This window comes from Oncorhynchus mykiss, chromosome 2 (assembly GCF_013265735.2).
Source record: "Oncorhynchus mykiss isolate Arlee chromosome 2, USDA_OmykA_1.1, whole genome shotgun sequence".
NCBI lineage: Eukaryota > Metazoa > Chordata > Actinopteri > Salmoniformes > Salmonidae > Oncorhynchus > Oncorhynchus mykiss.
In genome coordinates, this window is record NC_048566.1 from 81,251,877 (window position 1) to 81,266,003 (window position 14,127).

The window sequence follows — 14,127 nt, forward strand, 5'->3', positions numbered from 1 at the left end:
GTCAACCAGAAGCTCTCAACCAATCGTGTTCGAGGACTCAACAGACCCGGTGAAGTGATTTAGCGCATTGATACATTGCGACGATGGAGACGGACTGGAGGGCAATCGGGACATAATGTAGCTAACCAACGGGTCAACTATTAGAGCACGGTTGGCATCCCATTATTTCTTTCCATATATTATTTAGGCCTTTTGATTCTTGAAGGATGTCGGTAGCCGGGTTGAAGAAGCAATTTCACAAAGCAAGTCAGGTAAGGACACGACACGACACAGTGCATTGTGTTTCCTTAGCATGGCGCCATGTGGATAAAGCCCATACACTTCAGCAAGCAACCGTTGCCTCAGCGATAATTAGAATGACGTTTTGTGGCAACGCGCCAAGAAGGGAAATTAATTCATGTCTTTATTTTAGGCCAGTATAGGCCTTACTTACCAATACCAACTGTAAAGACCTACAGATTTTTTTTTATTTTACCTTTATTTAACTAGGCAAGCCAGTTAAGAACAAATTCTTATTTTCAATGACTGCCTAGGAATAGTGGGATAACTGCTTTGTTCAGGGAAAGAACGACACATTTTTACCTTATCAGCTCGGGGATTCGATCTAGCAACTGGCCCAACGCTCTAACCACTAGGCTAGACACAATATGTGAATTATAATTTGTTTTTGACAGAAATTGCAATTATGTGTAGGCTTTTGTGCTGGTGGATTCTGGACTTTGTTTTCTAAAGACGTTTTAAGAGATTCCTCTAGCTATAAAGGCTTGATTGAACACCTTCAGTAAACAATGCCAGTGCCAGGGATACTAACTGGGTCACCACTGAAATGACTGTCCCAAATAGTTGCTCTTGATAGGCCTATGCTATCTACACAGCAAAGCCAATAAACTGGGGATCTACAGGCATTTTAATTTTAAATGTTTTGTTATTTCACCTTTATTTAACCAGGTAGGCCAGTTGAGAACAAGTTCTCATTTACAACTGCGACCTAGCCAAGATAAAGCAAAGCAGTGCGACACAAACAACACAGTTACACATGGGATAAACAAACGTACAGTCAATAACACAATATAAAAAAATATATATACAGTGTGTGCAAATGTAGTAAGATTAGGGAGGTAAGGCAATAAATAGGCCATAGTGGTGAAATAATTACAATTTAGCATTAACGCTGGAGTGAGATGTGCATGACTGTCCTACAGCTTAAGTCAGTTAACTGCATAACATACAATTGATTATACTGAACAAAAATATGAATGGAACAATTTAAAAGATTTGACTGAGTTACAATTCATATCAGAAATCAATTCTTAGGCTCATTTAGGGGCTCCCCCCAGACGATCCCGCAGGTGAAGAAGCCGGCTGTGGAAGTCTTGTGCAGGCTGGTCCTGGTTAGCGGTTGTGAGGCTGGTTGGTCGTACTGCCAAATACTCGAAAATGACATTGGTGGTGGCTTATGGTAGAGAAATTAACATTCAATTCTCTGGCAACAGCTCTGGTGGACATTTCTGCAGTCAGCATGCCAATTGCACGCTCCCTCAACTTGAGACATCTGTGGCATTGTGTTGTGTGACAACTGCACATTTTAAAGTGCCCTTTTATTGTCTCCAGCACAAGGTGCACCTGTGTAGTGAGCATGCTATGTAATCAGCTTCTTGATATACCACACCTGTCAGGTGGATGTATTATCTTGGCAAAGGAGAAATGCTCACTAAGAGGCATATAAACAAATTTGTGCACAAAATTTGAGAGAAATACACTTTCTGTGTGTATGGAAAACTTCAGGGATCTTTTTTTTCAACTCGTGAAATATGGGACCAACACTTTACATGTTGCATTTTTATATTTTTGTTCAGTGTAAATTAGAGGTTGACCGATTAATCGGAATGGCCGATTTAATTAGGGCCAATTTCAAGTTTTCATAACAATCGGAAATCAGAATTTTTGGGCGCCAATTTAAAAAAAAAAAACCTTTTATTTAACTGGGCAAGTCAGTTAATTAAGAACACATTCTTATTTTCAATGACTGCATAGGAACTGTGGGTTAACTGCCTTGTTCAGGGGCAGAACGACAGATTTTCACCTTGTCAGCTCAGGGGTTTCAATCTTGCAACCGCACAGTTAACTAGTCCAACGCTCTAACCATTGCACTCCACGAGTAGCCTGCCTGTTACGCAAATGCAGTAGAAGCCAAGGTAAATTGCTAGCTAGCATTAAACTTATCTCATAAAAAACAATCAATCATAATCACTAGTTATAACTACTAATCCAGTTTAGCAGGCAATATTAACCAGGTGAAGTTGTGTAATTTCTCTTGCGTTCATTGCACGCAGAGTCAGGGTATATGCAACAGTTTGGGCTGCCTGGCTCATTGCGAACTAATTTGCCAGAATTTTACGTAATTATGACATACATTGAAGGTTGTGCAATGTAACAAGAATATTTAGACTTAGGGATGCCACCCGTTAGATAAAATACCGAACGGTTCCGTATTTCACTGAAATAATAAACATTTTGTTTTCAAAATGATAGTTTCCGGATTCGATCATATTAATGACCAAAGGCTCGTATTTCTGTGTGTTATTAAGTTATAATTAAGTCTGATTTGATAGAGAAGTCTGACTGAGCAGCAGCAGGCCCGTAATCATTCATTCAAACAGCACTTTCGTGCATTTTGCCAGCAGCTCTTCGCAAGCACAGTGCTGTTTATGACTTCAAGCCTATCAGTGTAACCAATGTGAAATGGCTAGCTAGTTAGCTGGGTGTGCGCTAATACTGTTTCAAACGTCACTCGCTCTGAGACTTGGAGTAGTTATTCCCCTTGCGCTGCAAGGGCCACGGCTTTTGTGGAGCGATGGGTAACGATGCTTCGAGAGTGGCTGTTGTCGATGTGTTCCTGGTTCGAGCCCAGGTAGGGGGCGAGGAGGGGGACGGACACTATACTGTTACACCTACAATACTAAAGTGCCTATAAGAACATCCAATAGTCAAAGGTATATGAAATACAAATGGTATAGAGATAAATAGTCCTATAAATACTATATTAACTACAACCTAAAACCTCTTACCTTGGAATATTGAAGTCTCATGTTAAAAGGAACCACCAACTTTCATATGTTCTGAGCAAGGTACTTTAAACGTTAGCTTTTTTACATGGCACACATTTTTACATGGCACATATTACTTCTCCAACACTTTGTTTTTGCATTATTTAAACCAAATTGAACATGTTTCATTATTTATTTGAGGCTAAATTGATTTTATTGATGTTTTATATTAAGTTAATATAAGTGTTAATTCAGTATTGTTGTAATTGTCATTATTACAAATAAAAAAATTGTCAGATTAATCGGTATCGGCTTTTTTGGTCCTCCAATAATCGGTATCGGTATCGGCGTTGAAAAATCATAATTGGTCGACCTCTAGTGTAAATAGGGATATACCAAATGTCTTTGAGCTCTGATATTGACATTGTTGGAAAGGGCAGGTCAGATCAAATTGTATTTGTCACATGCGCCGAATACAACCTTACAGTGAAATGCTTACTTACAAGCCCTTAACCAACAATGCCGTTTTAAGTAAGTGTTTACTAAATAAACTTAAGTAAAAAAGAAATAACAAAATTAAGGAGCAACAATAAAATAACAGTAGCGAGGCTATATATGGGGGTACCGGTACAAAGTCAATGTGTTGTGGCACTGGTTAGTTGAGGTAATATGTACAGGTAGGTAGAGTTAAAGTGACTATGCATGGATAATAAACAGAGTAGCAGCAACGTTAAAATGTGGGGTGGGAACAATGCAAATAGTCTGGGTAACCATTTGATTAGCTGTTCATGAGTCTTATGGCTTGGGGTTAGAAGCTATTAAGAAGCCTTTTGGACGGCAAGCGTGCGGTAGCAGAGAGAACAGTCTGTGACTAGGGTGGCTGGGGTCTTGGCAATTTTTTAGGGCCTTCCTCTGATTCCACCTGGTATAGAGGTCCTGGATGGCAGGAATCTTGGCCCTGGTGATGTACTGGGCCATACGAGCTACCCTCTGTAGTGCCTTGCATTTGGAAGCTGAGCAGTGGCCATACCAGGTGGTGATGCAACCAGTCAGGATGTTCTCGATTTTGCAGCTGTAGAACGTTTTGAGGATCTGAGGACCTATGCCAAATCTTTTCAGTCTCCTTATGGGGAATAGGCTTTGTTGTGCCCTCTTCACGACTGTCTTGGTGTGTTTGGACCATGATAGTTTGTTGGTTATGTGGACACCAAGGAACTTGAAGCTCTCAACCTGCTCCACTACAGCCTCGTCGATGAGAATGGGGGCGTGCTCGGTCCTCCTTTTCCTGTAGTCCACAATCATCTCCTTTGTCTTGATCACATTGAGGGAGAGGTTGTTATCTTGGCACAACGCAGGTATCAGTGTGTGGTAATGCTTGGTTTCTATAGAAGAGGAACAATTAGGCTAACTTTTACAACTCAAGTGTGAAAATGAAGCATGAATCATGCATAAGTGATAGTAATGCCTACAGCACAGGTATGAATGTGTAGGATATTTAAAATCCTAATTGCATTCACATTGGGTGCCCATTTTCAACACCATGTCCATGCTGTTGCCCATATTGTTCTATTATTATGGGGGTGCCCTGATTTCGTTTGAGTGCCAACCAGACACCCATGTAATTTAGAACCCTGCATTTAATGGCTTAGGCTTACCATGCATGCAATACTGGACTTACTATAAGCCTTGTGTTTCTAAATGTATTCAGTTATGATTGACCAATGGAGAGACTGCTTGTTAACATGCATACAAATCACACAGTTACCTTCCAGGCATAACATTTAGTTTGGTCTTATGCTAGTGAGTGTTCAAGTTTGTACATGCTGACACTTCATACTCCTTGTAATGTGCATGCCAGCACTGACAGTGAGTGCTCTTAGAATGACCGCCAAAGGACTATATATGTGTGCATATCATACTAAGCCTAATTTTATGTTGCTACTTTTAAATGCGAATTCAATCACCAATGGGGATGAAGAAAGGCCGTACATACTTATTGACTTGCGACAGAGTGTATTCAGCTTCTCTTTGTGGATCTGCATAAAGGCACACAATGCAATGGCCAGTTCTTTATCAATTCTTTTTGATACAAAAATACATGCTGTGTCACACCCTGGTCAAAGTATTTTGTGTTTATCTTTATTTATTTGGTCAGGCCAGGGTGTGGCATGGGTTTTTGTATGTGGTGTGTATGTATGGGGATTGTAGCTAGTGGGGTGTTCTAGCTAAGTCTATGGCTGTCTGAAGTGGTTCTCAATCAGAGGCAGGTGTTTATCGTTGTCTCTGATTGGGAACCATATTTAGGCAGCCATATTCTTTGAGTTTGTCGTGGGTGATTGTCCTTAGTGTCCTGATGTCATTGTTCTGTGTTAGGTTACACAAGTATAGGCTGTTTCGGTTTTCGTTAAGTTTATTGTTTTGATAGTGTTTGTGTTTAGTGTGTTACTTCATTAAACATGGATTGCAATAGACACGCCGCATTTTGGTCCGACTCTCCTTCTCATCAAGAAAACCGTTACATGCTGACAGTAAGAGTGGTTTGAAATTGTGCAGGCTTTATTGGTATAACCTAGTGGAAAACCTTTACATTAGTTGTGTACATCCGCGTAAGAGTTCACACCAGTTTTTGGATGTAGCCTAGGTTACTTTCACTTTACTAGTTACTTATTAGCAATATTTGGTTTTGCCAGTACAGTTCATTCTGGAGGGGGAAAAATTCATATATTTTTTAAAGTCGCGTCATTACGGTAGTCTGCCTTTTTAATTTGAATGTTTTGATGCATACATATAAATAAACTTGTTTTCATGAGAGGAGAGCGAGCACGTTACCATACAAATTGTATACCAACTTATTTATTGAAAAAGAGTAAGATTTTTGCTTTGTCTTTTGCCATTATACACTCTTTCCTCATATTTTAATCTCTTATCTTGCCACAGCTATTGAGTGAGAAGATAATTGGGGCTGAGGGAACAAAGCTGGATGAAGAATTTCAAAAAATGGAAAGGGTGAGGCAGGCCTTTATTGCATTTGTATTATTCCTTTTTTACACAATTTGTCAAATTAGGTAGAACAATGTCGAACACTGTTGAGAATTATGTGGAGAGGACAAAAACACTGATACAGAATTTTCCCCTGCTCTGTCATTGATTATTCTGTTTTAGAGAATTGATGTGACCCACAAAATGGTTCTTGAACTTGTGCCCAAAACCACAGAGTACCTCCAGCCAAACCCAGGTATGGTATCACTTGATAAATTGGCCCAGTATAGGATTTCATTGTACAACAAAATGTATATGTGATATATTTTATGCGAATGCTAATATTGATCCATAGCATATAGAGCCAAACTGGGCATGCTCAACACAGTGTCCAGGATCCGTGGGCAGGTGAAGGCTGTGGGGTACCCCCAGACTGAGGGAATGCTGGGAGACTGCATGTTGCACTACGGTAGAGAACTGGGAGTCGGCTCTGCCTTTGGTACGTCAACAATTGTAACCCACATGGAGCGAACTGCCTCTGCTTACAGTCAACACATATCATACCATATTCTACTACCACATTTTATACACATTCAGATCAGGTTATGGGCCAGTTAGGCGTAGCGATAGTTCATTTTTTGTCCGCCAACTGGGTTTGTAACCCAGTATCTAATGCTTTACATCCAAACACATACTCCAGCAGTTACCAGTGAGATACTCTAGGAGTCTCACCTCTAAAAGCTTTTAACCCAACACTCAGCAGTTAAATCAATATCGTTCTAATGTAAGGTTCTATGCTTCAGTAAGTTTTGCCTCTTCCAAAAAGAGTACAGGCCTAGAGATGTACAAACACTTAGTACACTAATATCCTCCCGCACCAAAGATCTAGAGGTCTATCATATGACCTGGAATGTATTTTAATTATTGAATAGCTCAGTTTATTCATTTTTACATGATGTGTTCAACAGAATCAAAAGTTTTTTTTAGATGTTTCTTCATGTCTGTGAATTCCATGTAGGATGTGCACTGGCGGACATTGGGGAAGCCTTGAAACAGATGGCCGTAGCCAGAGATTCCCTGGACATCAGTGTGAAGAACAACTTCATCGACCCACTGCAGGCACTCCAGGACAGGGAGTTGAGGGAAATAGGGGTGAGGCTCATCTCCATCACTCAGAATAGTCCAAATGATTAATGCTTCAGCAAAGGGAACAGCCTGAACAGGTATCAGATTAGTAGTCTTTGACCCATGTGCTGTAGGCCACTAGGCTTTGGATTTACGGCTTGTAGGCTTAAGGTTTAAGGTCCTTTGATGTCTACCTATCATTGTAAATGAAGATCAAGTGCAGTTTACGACTGTATGTGTCATAAATGTATAATGTTGATTATGACAGTATGGATCAAATGCTTGTTCACAAGCAAAAGGGTGTTTTCAGATTCATATGTACTTGTCATTCATTCTTCAGTACCACCTAAGAAAACTTGAAGGTCGTCGGCTAGACTTTGACTACAAGAAACGACGCAAAGGAAAGATACCTGACGAGGAGATCATGCAGGCGTGGGAGAAGTTTTCGGACTCCAAAGAGCTGACAGAGAGAAGCATGTTCGACCTCTTAGAAAGTGATGTGAGCAAAAACAAAAATACTGCAATTCTACAAGACAGTAACTAATTCTACAAGACAGTAACTACTAACAATTGGGATACCACAAAATTGGGGAGAAAGTTTTTATTTTTTTAAACAAACATTGTGTAAACCTATTCTTCTATTCAGGATTAGTGTTATCAACCTATTATAATCCTGTAACAACTTGGGAGAAGTGTACGGGTTGGAAATATCCACAAGTTTATTTTTCTTTATAAACAAGGAGATACAAATTTCTCTAAACATGTTCATGAAAGTTAGCTTGTTGGCTCATTATCATGTATACTGGCCACTGGCGGTGAGATTGACAATCCTGTGCTGTTATCTATTGTGGTCCGGTCTTGCAGGCAGAGCATGTGACTCACCTATCAGCTTTGATTGGGGCCGCTCTGGACTATCACCGCCAGTCTTGCCAAATCCTGGACAGCCTCAATCGAAGTCTGCAGGGCAGGTGATTGTATCAATCAAATTAATAAATACACTTCAAGACAGGGACTTAATCATGAGCTACATGTACTCAGTACTCAAGGCACATGTCATACTGCCTGGGTTTGGTTCATTGTTGATGGTTGTGAACTTGTGACCTTCTCTCCTGTTCTTTCTAGGCTAGCCATTGCAAGCAACCGACCAAAGAGGGAGCCCAGGCCCAAATCTATTAAAGTTAACACAATCAACACACAACAAAATGGATCTTCCCACAGATCATCAGTCAAATCAGTTATATCTTCAGGTAATTGGCTCAATTGTTGAGCAAATTTAATTTGTTCAATTCATTTCCATAATGTTATTTCTGTATTTTTTATTAGTGTAAATCATGTTTTACTATCGTAAAATGCTGTCTCTTTTGTAAATTGGGGCCATCTGGATGGTTCACTAAAGCTTTCCCGATTTTAAGTCGTTAATATGTCCATTATAATTCATTGCAGATGCCCAGATAAGCCAAGCTGTCAATGGAAAAAGTAAGTACTGATACCCTAAAATGTATGACATTTCATGCATTTCAAAACAGGATACCAGTATTTGTATGCAGCAACTCTATGGGAAGTAGGACCTTCAACTAAGATATGCTATTTCTTGTCATCCTTTTCCACTTATCCCAGATTACCAGTACACAAACATACCTCTAAGACCAGAGAGTCCCATCATCTGTAACCGTGAGTAAACCCACAGGTCATGGTACCGACTTCATACCAAAACCTTCCATGATGTCCTGTCTATCATATTGCTGATGCAAGCAAATGGAAATCATGTAAATAAAATCATGAAATTAAAAGGAAATAACCAGTATGAGCATAACTGTTTAGATTGACTAATTAGTGGTCATCTAGTGATATCAATTTCAAGGCAATTGTGGTTCTCTTTCAGATGATTGTGAGGTTTTCCTAGACCAGCCTTGCTGCCGTGCGCTCTACTGCTTTGTGGCTGAGAATGAAGGAGAGCTGGGCTTCAAGGAGGGCGACCTCATCATCCTCACCAACCAGATTGATGACAACTGGTATGAGGGCATGATCAGCGGGGAGTCTGGCTTTTTTCCTATCAGCTACGTCAATGTCCTTGTGCCTTTGCCACAGTGATACCAAGCTATGGGGGCCGGCTATGAAGTCCTCACCTCAGAGCACTCTCTGGAAATCTTATTTTGCAATGAATGTCACTCCAGTTTCTGATGTGTTTATTGACTGAATTTGTATTTTTGAGCTTATCTGTTAGAAGCATTTCAGGACGGCCTCATTTGGTGGTACCGTCACTTCTTCCTGGATCTGTGAATTCTTAATTTCACCTTATTTTCTCAGAGGCCATAGAGCTATTGACATGCAATGTCTTTGCGTACTCCACAGGTTTCAAGGCTAAACCATTTCAGACAGTCCTATGCAATATTTTCTCTCTCCCTTGAAAGCCCATCTTAGTTACATTTGTCTCCATTGTGTGCTGTTAGGTGGCCTAAAGCTCACCTTTTGTTACTTTCCTGCTCTGTTGTCTAGTGGTCTTTCCTCAGCATAATAATGGGTCAATTAGTAGTGTGACACTTTTTAATTCAGCACACTTTTGTGATGTCATGGAACACTTCAGCTGCTTTATTAAGATTTGTTTTAATCTTGGGACTGTTATTACCATATTCAGGGTCAATATTCATGTCTTCATTTAGCTCTCGAGAACCTAAGGGGGGTATACCCAGTTTACAGCTGGAACCTGTTTTGGGTTCTCAGAGGATTTTACGGACCACAGCTGGCTCCATGTGAACTACAGTCCCAATGCTCTTGTTTATTCCTGACGCTCTGTCGAAATGCAAATGCACCACACTTGCGATACGGTTTTGGATATCTTTGGAACTTTTATATAAGCGAGAAATAATATTTCAAATACAAAAGATACACTTACTGTGCGCAGTTTAGGAAAGTTGCACCTAGTTTTCACACACCATTGCGACATCCTCTCACCTTGCACTCACATTTCCATTGAACCATTACATATTTCCAGTGTTTAAAAATAAACCGGGTGCAAATTTACTAAACTTTGTACGGTAAGTATCTTAAAAAATTACAACCTTTCATAGAAGCAATGTTCCAAATGTTTATGAAACTGTATCGTGTGAGGCACATTTGTGTTTAGACGGAGCGTTGGGAATTCCCCTCAGGCAACAGGCGGCTTTAGGAGTAGACCGTATAATTAAGCAATAAGGCACGGGGGTGTATGTTATATGGCCAATATACCATGGCTAAGGGCTGTTCTTAGGGACGAAGCAACGTGGTGTGCCTGGATACAGCCCTAAGCCTTGGTATATTGGCCATATACCACAGAACCCTGAGGTGCCTTTATTGCGACTATAAACTGCTTACCAACATAATTAGAGCAGTATAATTGTTTTGGGGGGGTCATACCTGTGGTATACGGTCTTATATACCACAGCAGTCAGCCAATCTCCATTCAGGGCTCGAACCATCCAGTTTAGAATGTTTAATATTGCTGTCTATTGAATGGGCTAGCCTTCGTTGTGGAAGTGTGGAAAGGTCAGGGTTAAGACTTGTCTGCATATCAATTTGAACACGAGAAGAGGAAATATCTCTTATCAAACACCATTTGTGATATTTATAGCTGTTTAATGTTACACTACACTTTAAAGGTGTTTTAGACGCGCGTGTGCTTTATCCACTTAAATATGATCCCTTTAATAGTTTTTCCACCTTCCACAAACAGTAGAAACACTTGTTGCCTTTAAGCACTTTTTAAAAATGTGTTGCTGTAGCCTTGACAATTATTGTATTTGCACACTTAATTTTTCTTTATTAGTAAGGAAATACACACACACACACAAGGTATTAATCACCTCTCATTTATATCCTATTGTAGGGTCTAGGAATAATATGTTGAATTAGAAAATATTTAGCTGTAAGCCATATTGTCAGAGATTTTGTGTCAATCACTATGAATGAGTACAGAATTCTGTAATATCAAAGTAGTGTACATTTCTTTCCTATTTATTGTCAAACGCTTGCTGTTTCACGAATTGAAATTATAGTTAAATTACAATTATGTTGAAGAAATTACGCTAAGGAACAATCAATCCAGTTATATGATCATTGGATGTATTATCTACTGTAAGTTAAAAAATATAAATGCAACATGCAACATTTTCAAAGATTTCATTGAGTTACAGTTCATATAAGGAAATAAGCTTGGGTGCATCCTGTTTCCATTGATCATCATTGAGACGTTTCTACAACTTGATTGGGGTCCACCTGTGGTAAATTAAATTGATTGGACATATTTTGAAAAGGCGCACGTCTGTCTATATAAGGTCCCACAGTTGATAGTGCATGTCAGAGCAAAACCAAACCATGAGGTCAAAGGAATTGGCCATAGAGCTCTGAGACAGTATTGTATCAAGCGAGCCACAGATCTTGATGGGTACAAAAACATTTCTGCAGCATTGAAGGTCCCCAAGAACACAGTGGCCTCCATCATTCTCAAATGGAAGAAGTTAGGAATCACTAAGACTCTTTATTAGAGCTGGCTGCACAGCCAAAACTGAGCAACCGGGCGAGAAGGGCTTTGGTCAGGGAGGTGACCAAGAACTTTTTGGTCACTGACAGCTCCAGAGTACCTCTGTGGAGATGGGAGAACATTCCAGAAGGGCAACCATCGCTGCAGCACTCCACCCATAAGGCCTTTTATGGTAGAGTGGCCAGGTGGAAGCCACCCCTCAGTAAAAGGCACATGACAGTCCGCTTAGAGTTTACCAAAAGGCACCAAAGATTGACCATGAGAAACAAGATTACATTTTTTGGAAAAAGGGGTCTGAATATTTTCCACCTCCATTGTATCAGTTATCCTTTTGTGCCGAATCGACTGCGCTGTTTCAGGTGCAACATTTATGGTCATGTCACAGCAGTTTGTAGGAGGGAGATTAAGATGTGTGTAATTTCAGTGGGTAAAGTTGTGTGGGGTGACCATGTTGCTGGGTATCGGAAGTGTCCGGTGGGAGAGACGCAGGTTGAGATGGCTAGAGTCAGTAGTGCAGATGTCCTATGCCGAGGCAGTGAAGAAATTAGGGGATGTGTCAAGGGTGAGGGACCCAGAGAGGAGTAGTAGCTCTGCCAGCACAAAGAGAGAGGCACTGTATATCACTTTTCCCACATTGTTAGGTTACAGCCTTACTCTGAACAGTATATTTTTTAAATGTCCCTCAATCTACACACAACCATAATGAAAGCAAAACAGGTGTAGACATTTTTGCTAATTTATTACAAATAAAATGGAAATATATTTACATAAGTATTGAGACCCTTGACTCAGTACTTTGTTGAAGCACCTTTGGCAGGGATTACAACCGTGTCTTGGGTATGACACTACAAGGTTGGCACACCTGTATTTGGAGAGTTTCTCCCCATCTCTGCAGACCCTCTCAAGCTCTGTAAGGTTGGATGTTGCTGCACAACTATTTTCAGGTCTCTCCAAAGATGTTCGATAAGGTTCAAGTCAGGGCTCTGGCTGTTCCATTCAGAGACTTGTCCCAAAGCCTCCTTTGCCCCAGTCTGAGGTCCTGAGCAGGTTTTCATCAAGTATCTCTGTACTTTGCTCCGTTCATCTTTCCCTCGATCCTGACTAGTCTCACATTCCCTGCCACTCAAAAACATCCCCCCAACATAATCCTGACACCACCATGCTTCACTGTAGGGATGATGCCAGGTTTCCTCCAGACGTGACGCTCCGCATTCAGGCCAAATCGTTCAATCTTGGTTTCATCAGACTAGAGAATCTTGTTTCTCATGGTCAGAGTCCTTTAGGTGCCTTTTGGCAAACTCCAAGCGACCTGTCTTGACTTTTACTGAGGAGTGGCTTCTGTCTGGCCACTAACACCTGATTGGTGGAGTGCTGCAGAGTTGTTTGTCCTTCTGGAAGGTTTTCCCATCTCCACAGAGGAACTCTGGAGTCTTGGTGGTTCCAAACTGCTCCCATTTAAGAATGATTGGGGCCACCGTATTCTTGGGGACCTTCAATGCTGCAGACATTTTTTGGTACCCGTCCCAAGATCTGTGCCTCAACACAATCCTGTCTTGGAGCTCTACGGACAATTCCTTCAACCTCATGGCTTGGTTTTCGCTCTGAATTGCACTGTCAACTGTGGGCCTTATATAGACATGTGTGGACCTTTCCAACTCATGTCCAATCAATTCAGTTGACCACAGGTGGACTCCAAGTCGTAGAAGCATCTCAAGGATGATCAATGGAAACAGGAAACAGCTCAATTTCGAGTCTCATGGAAAAGGGTTTGAATACTTATGTAAATAAGGTATGTGTTATTATTATTTTGAATACATTTGCAAAAAAATCTACAAATCTAAATTGTCATTAAGGGGTATGGTGTGCAGATTGCTGACAATTTGTTTTTATTTAATCAATTTTAGAATAAGGCTGTAACAACAAAATGTGGAAAAAGTCAATGGGTCTGAATACTTTTCGAATGCACTATATGCTTCAGTAAGGCTGGCTTCTTGGCGTTCATAGAAATGGTTACCATCTGTATCGCAGAAATGGAACGTAAATCACAGAAAATAAATGTGATGGCAGCTGCAGAAAAGTATTTGGATATACAAGATTTTACTTCAGAAGAGTTACAGGGTGTGTTGAGTGGTGGTGTCCTGTCCTCCCAGGTGTTGGTATGGTGCAGATAGGGTCAAAGTAGCTGAATGGGGTATTGGGTTTTAAGGAGTGTATAAGGTTAGTTGGTAGGGTAATTAAAAATATATTTTTATTGTTCCTGTTTTGCCTTTTCCCATTTTGTACCACAAAGTGTAATAGATTTATACTATAGTTTAGTTGGGGGTGGTAATGCTAAATAAAGGTAAAATAAATAAATAAAAATGATACATATTGGATGCCAACCGCTGTCAAACTCCACGGAAGAAGATGATCATGTGGCGCTCTAGGAGCAGTTCATGGGCTATGGATAAGTGCCTTGCG

The 14,127-nt window shown here is 40.4% G+C and overlaps 1 protein-coding gene across 2 annotated transcripts; it reads left to right on the top strand.

The window, feature by feature from the left end:
- Positions 1–48: 48 nt before the first annotated feature.
- On the top strand, positions 49–11,302 carry sh3gl3b (SH3-domain GRB2-like 3b). 2 transcript variants are annotated; one of them, XM_036956475.1, is made up of 11 exons: positions 49–251; positions 5,985–6,053; positions 6,210–6,282; positions 6,415–6,525; positions 7,045–7,178; positions 7,492–7,650; positions 8,016–8,119; positions 8,274–8,398; positions 8,595–8,627; positions 8,769–8,822; positions 9,034–11,302. In XM_036956475.1, the coding sequence occupies exons 1-11, from the start codon at positions 207–209 to the stop codon at positions 9,240–9,242; spliced, it is 1,116 nt and encodes a 371-aa protein (XP_036812370.1). In that variant the 5' UTR covers positions 49–206; the 3' UTR covers positions 9,243–11,302. The 2 variants fall into 2 exon arrangements, with proteins under 2 accessions (XP_036812370.1, XP_021429251.1); XM_021573576.2 differs by having other exon boundaries at positions 51–251; positions 6,382–6,525.
- The last annotated feature ends 2,825 nt before the right edge of the window (positions 11,303–14,127 follow it).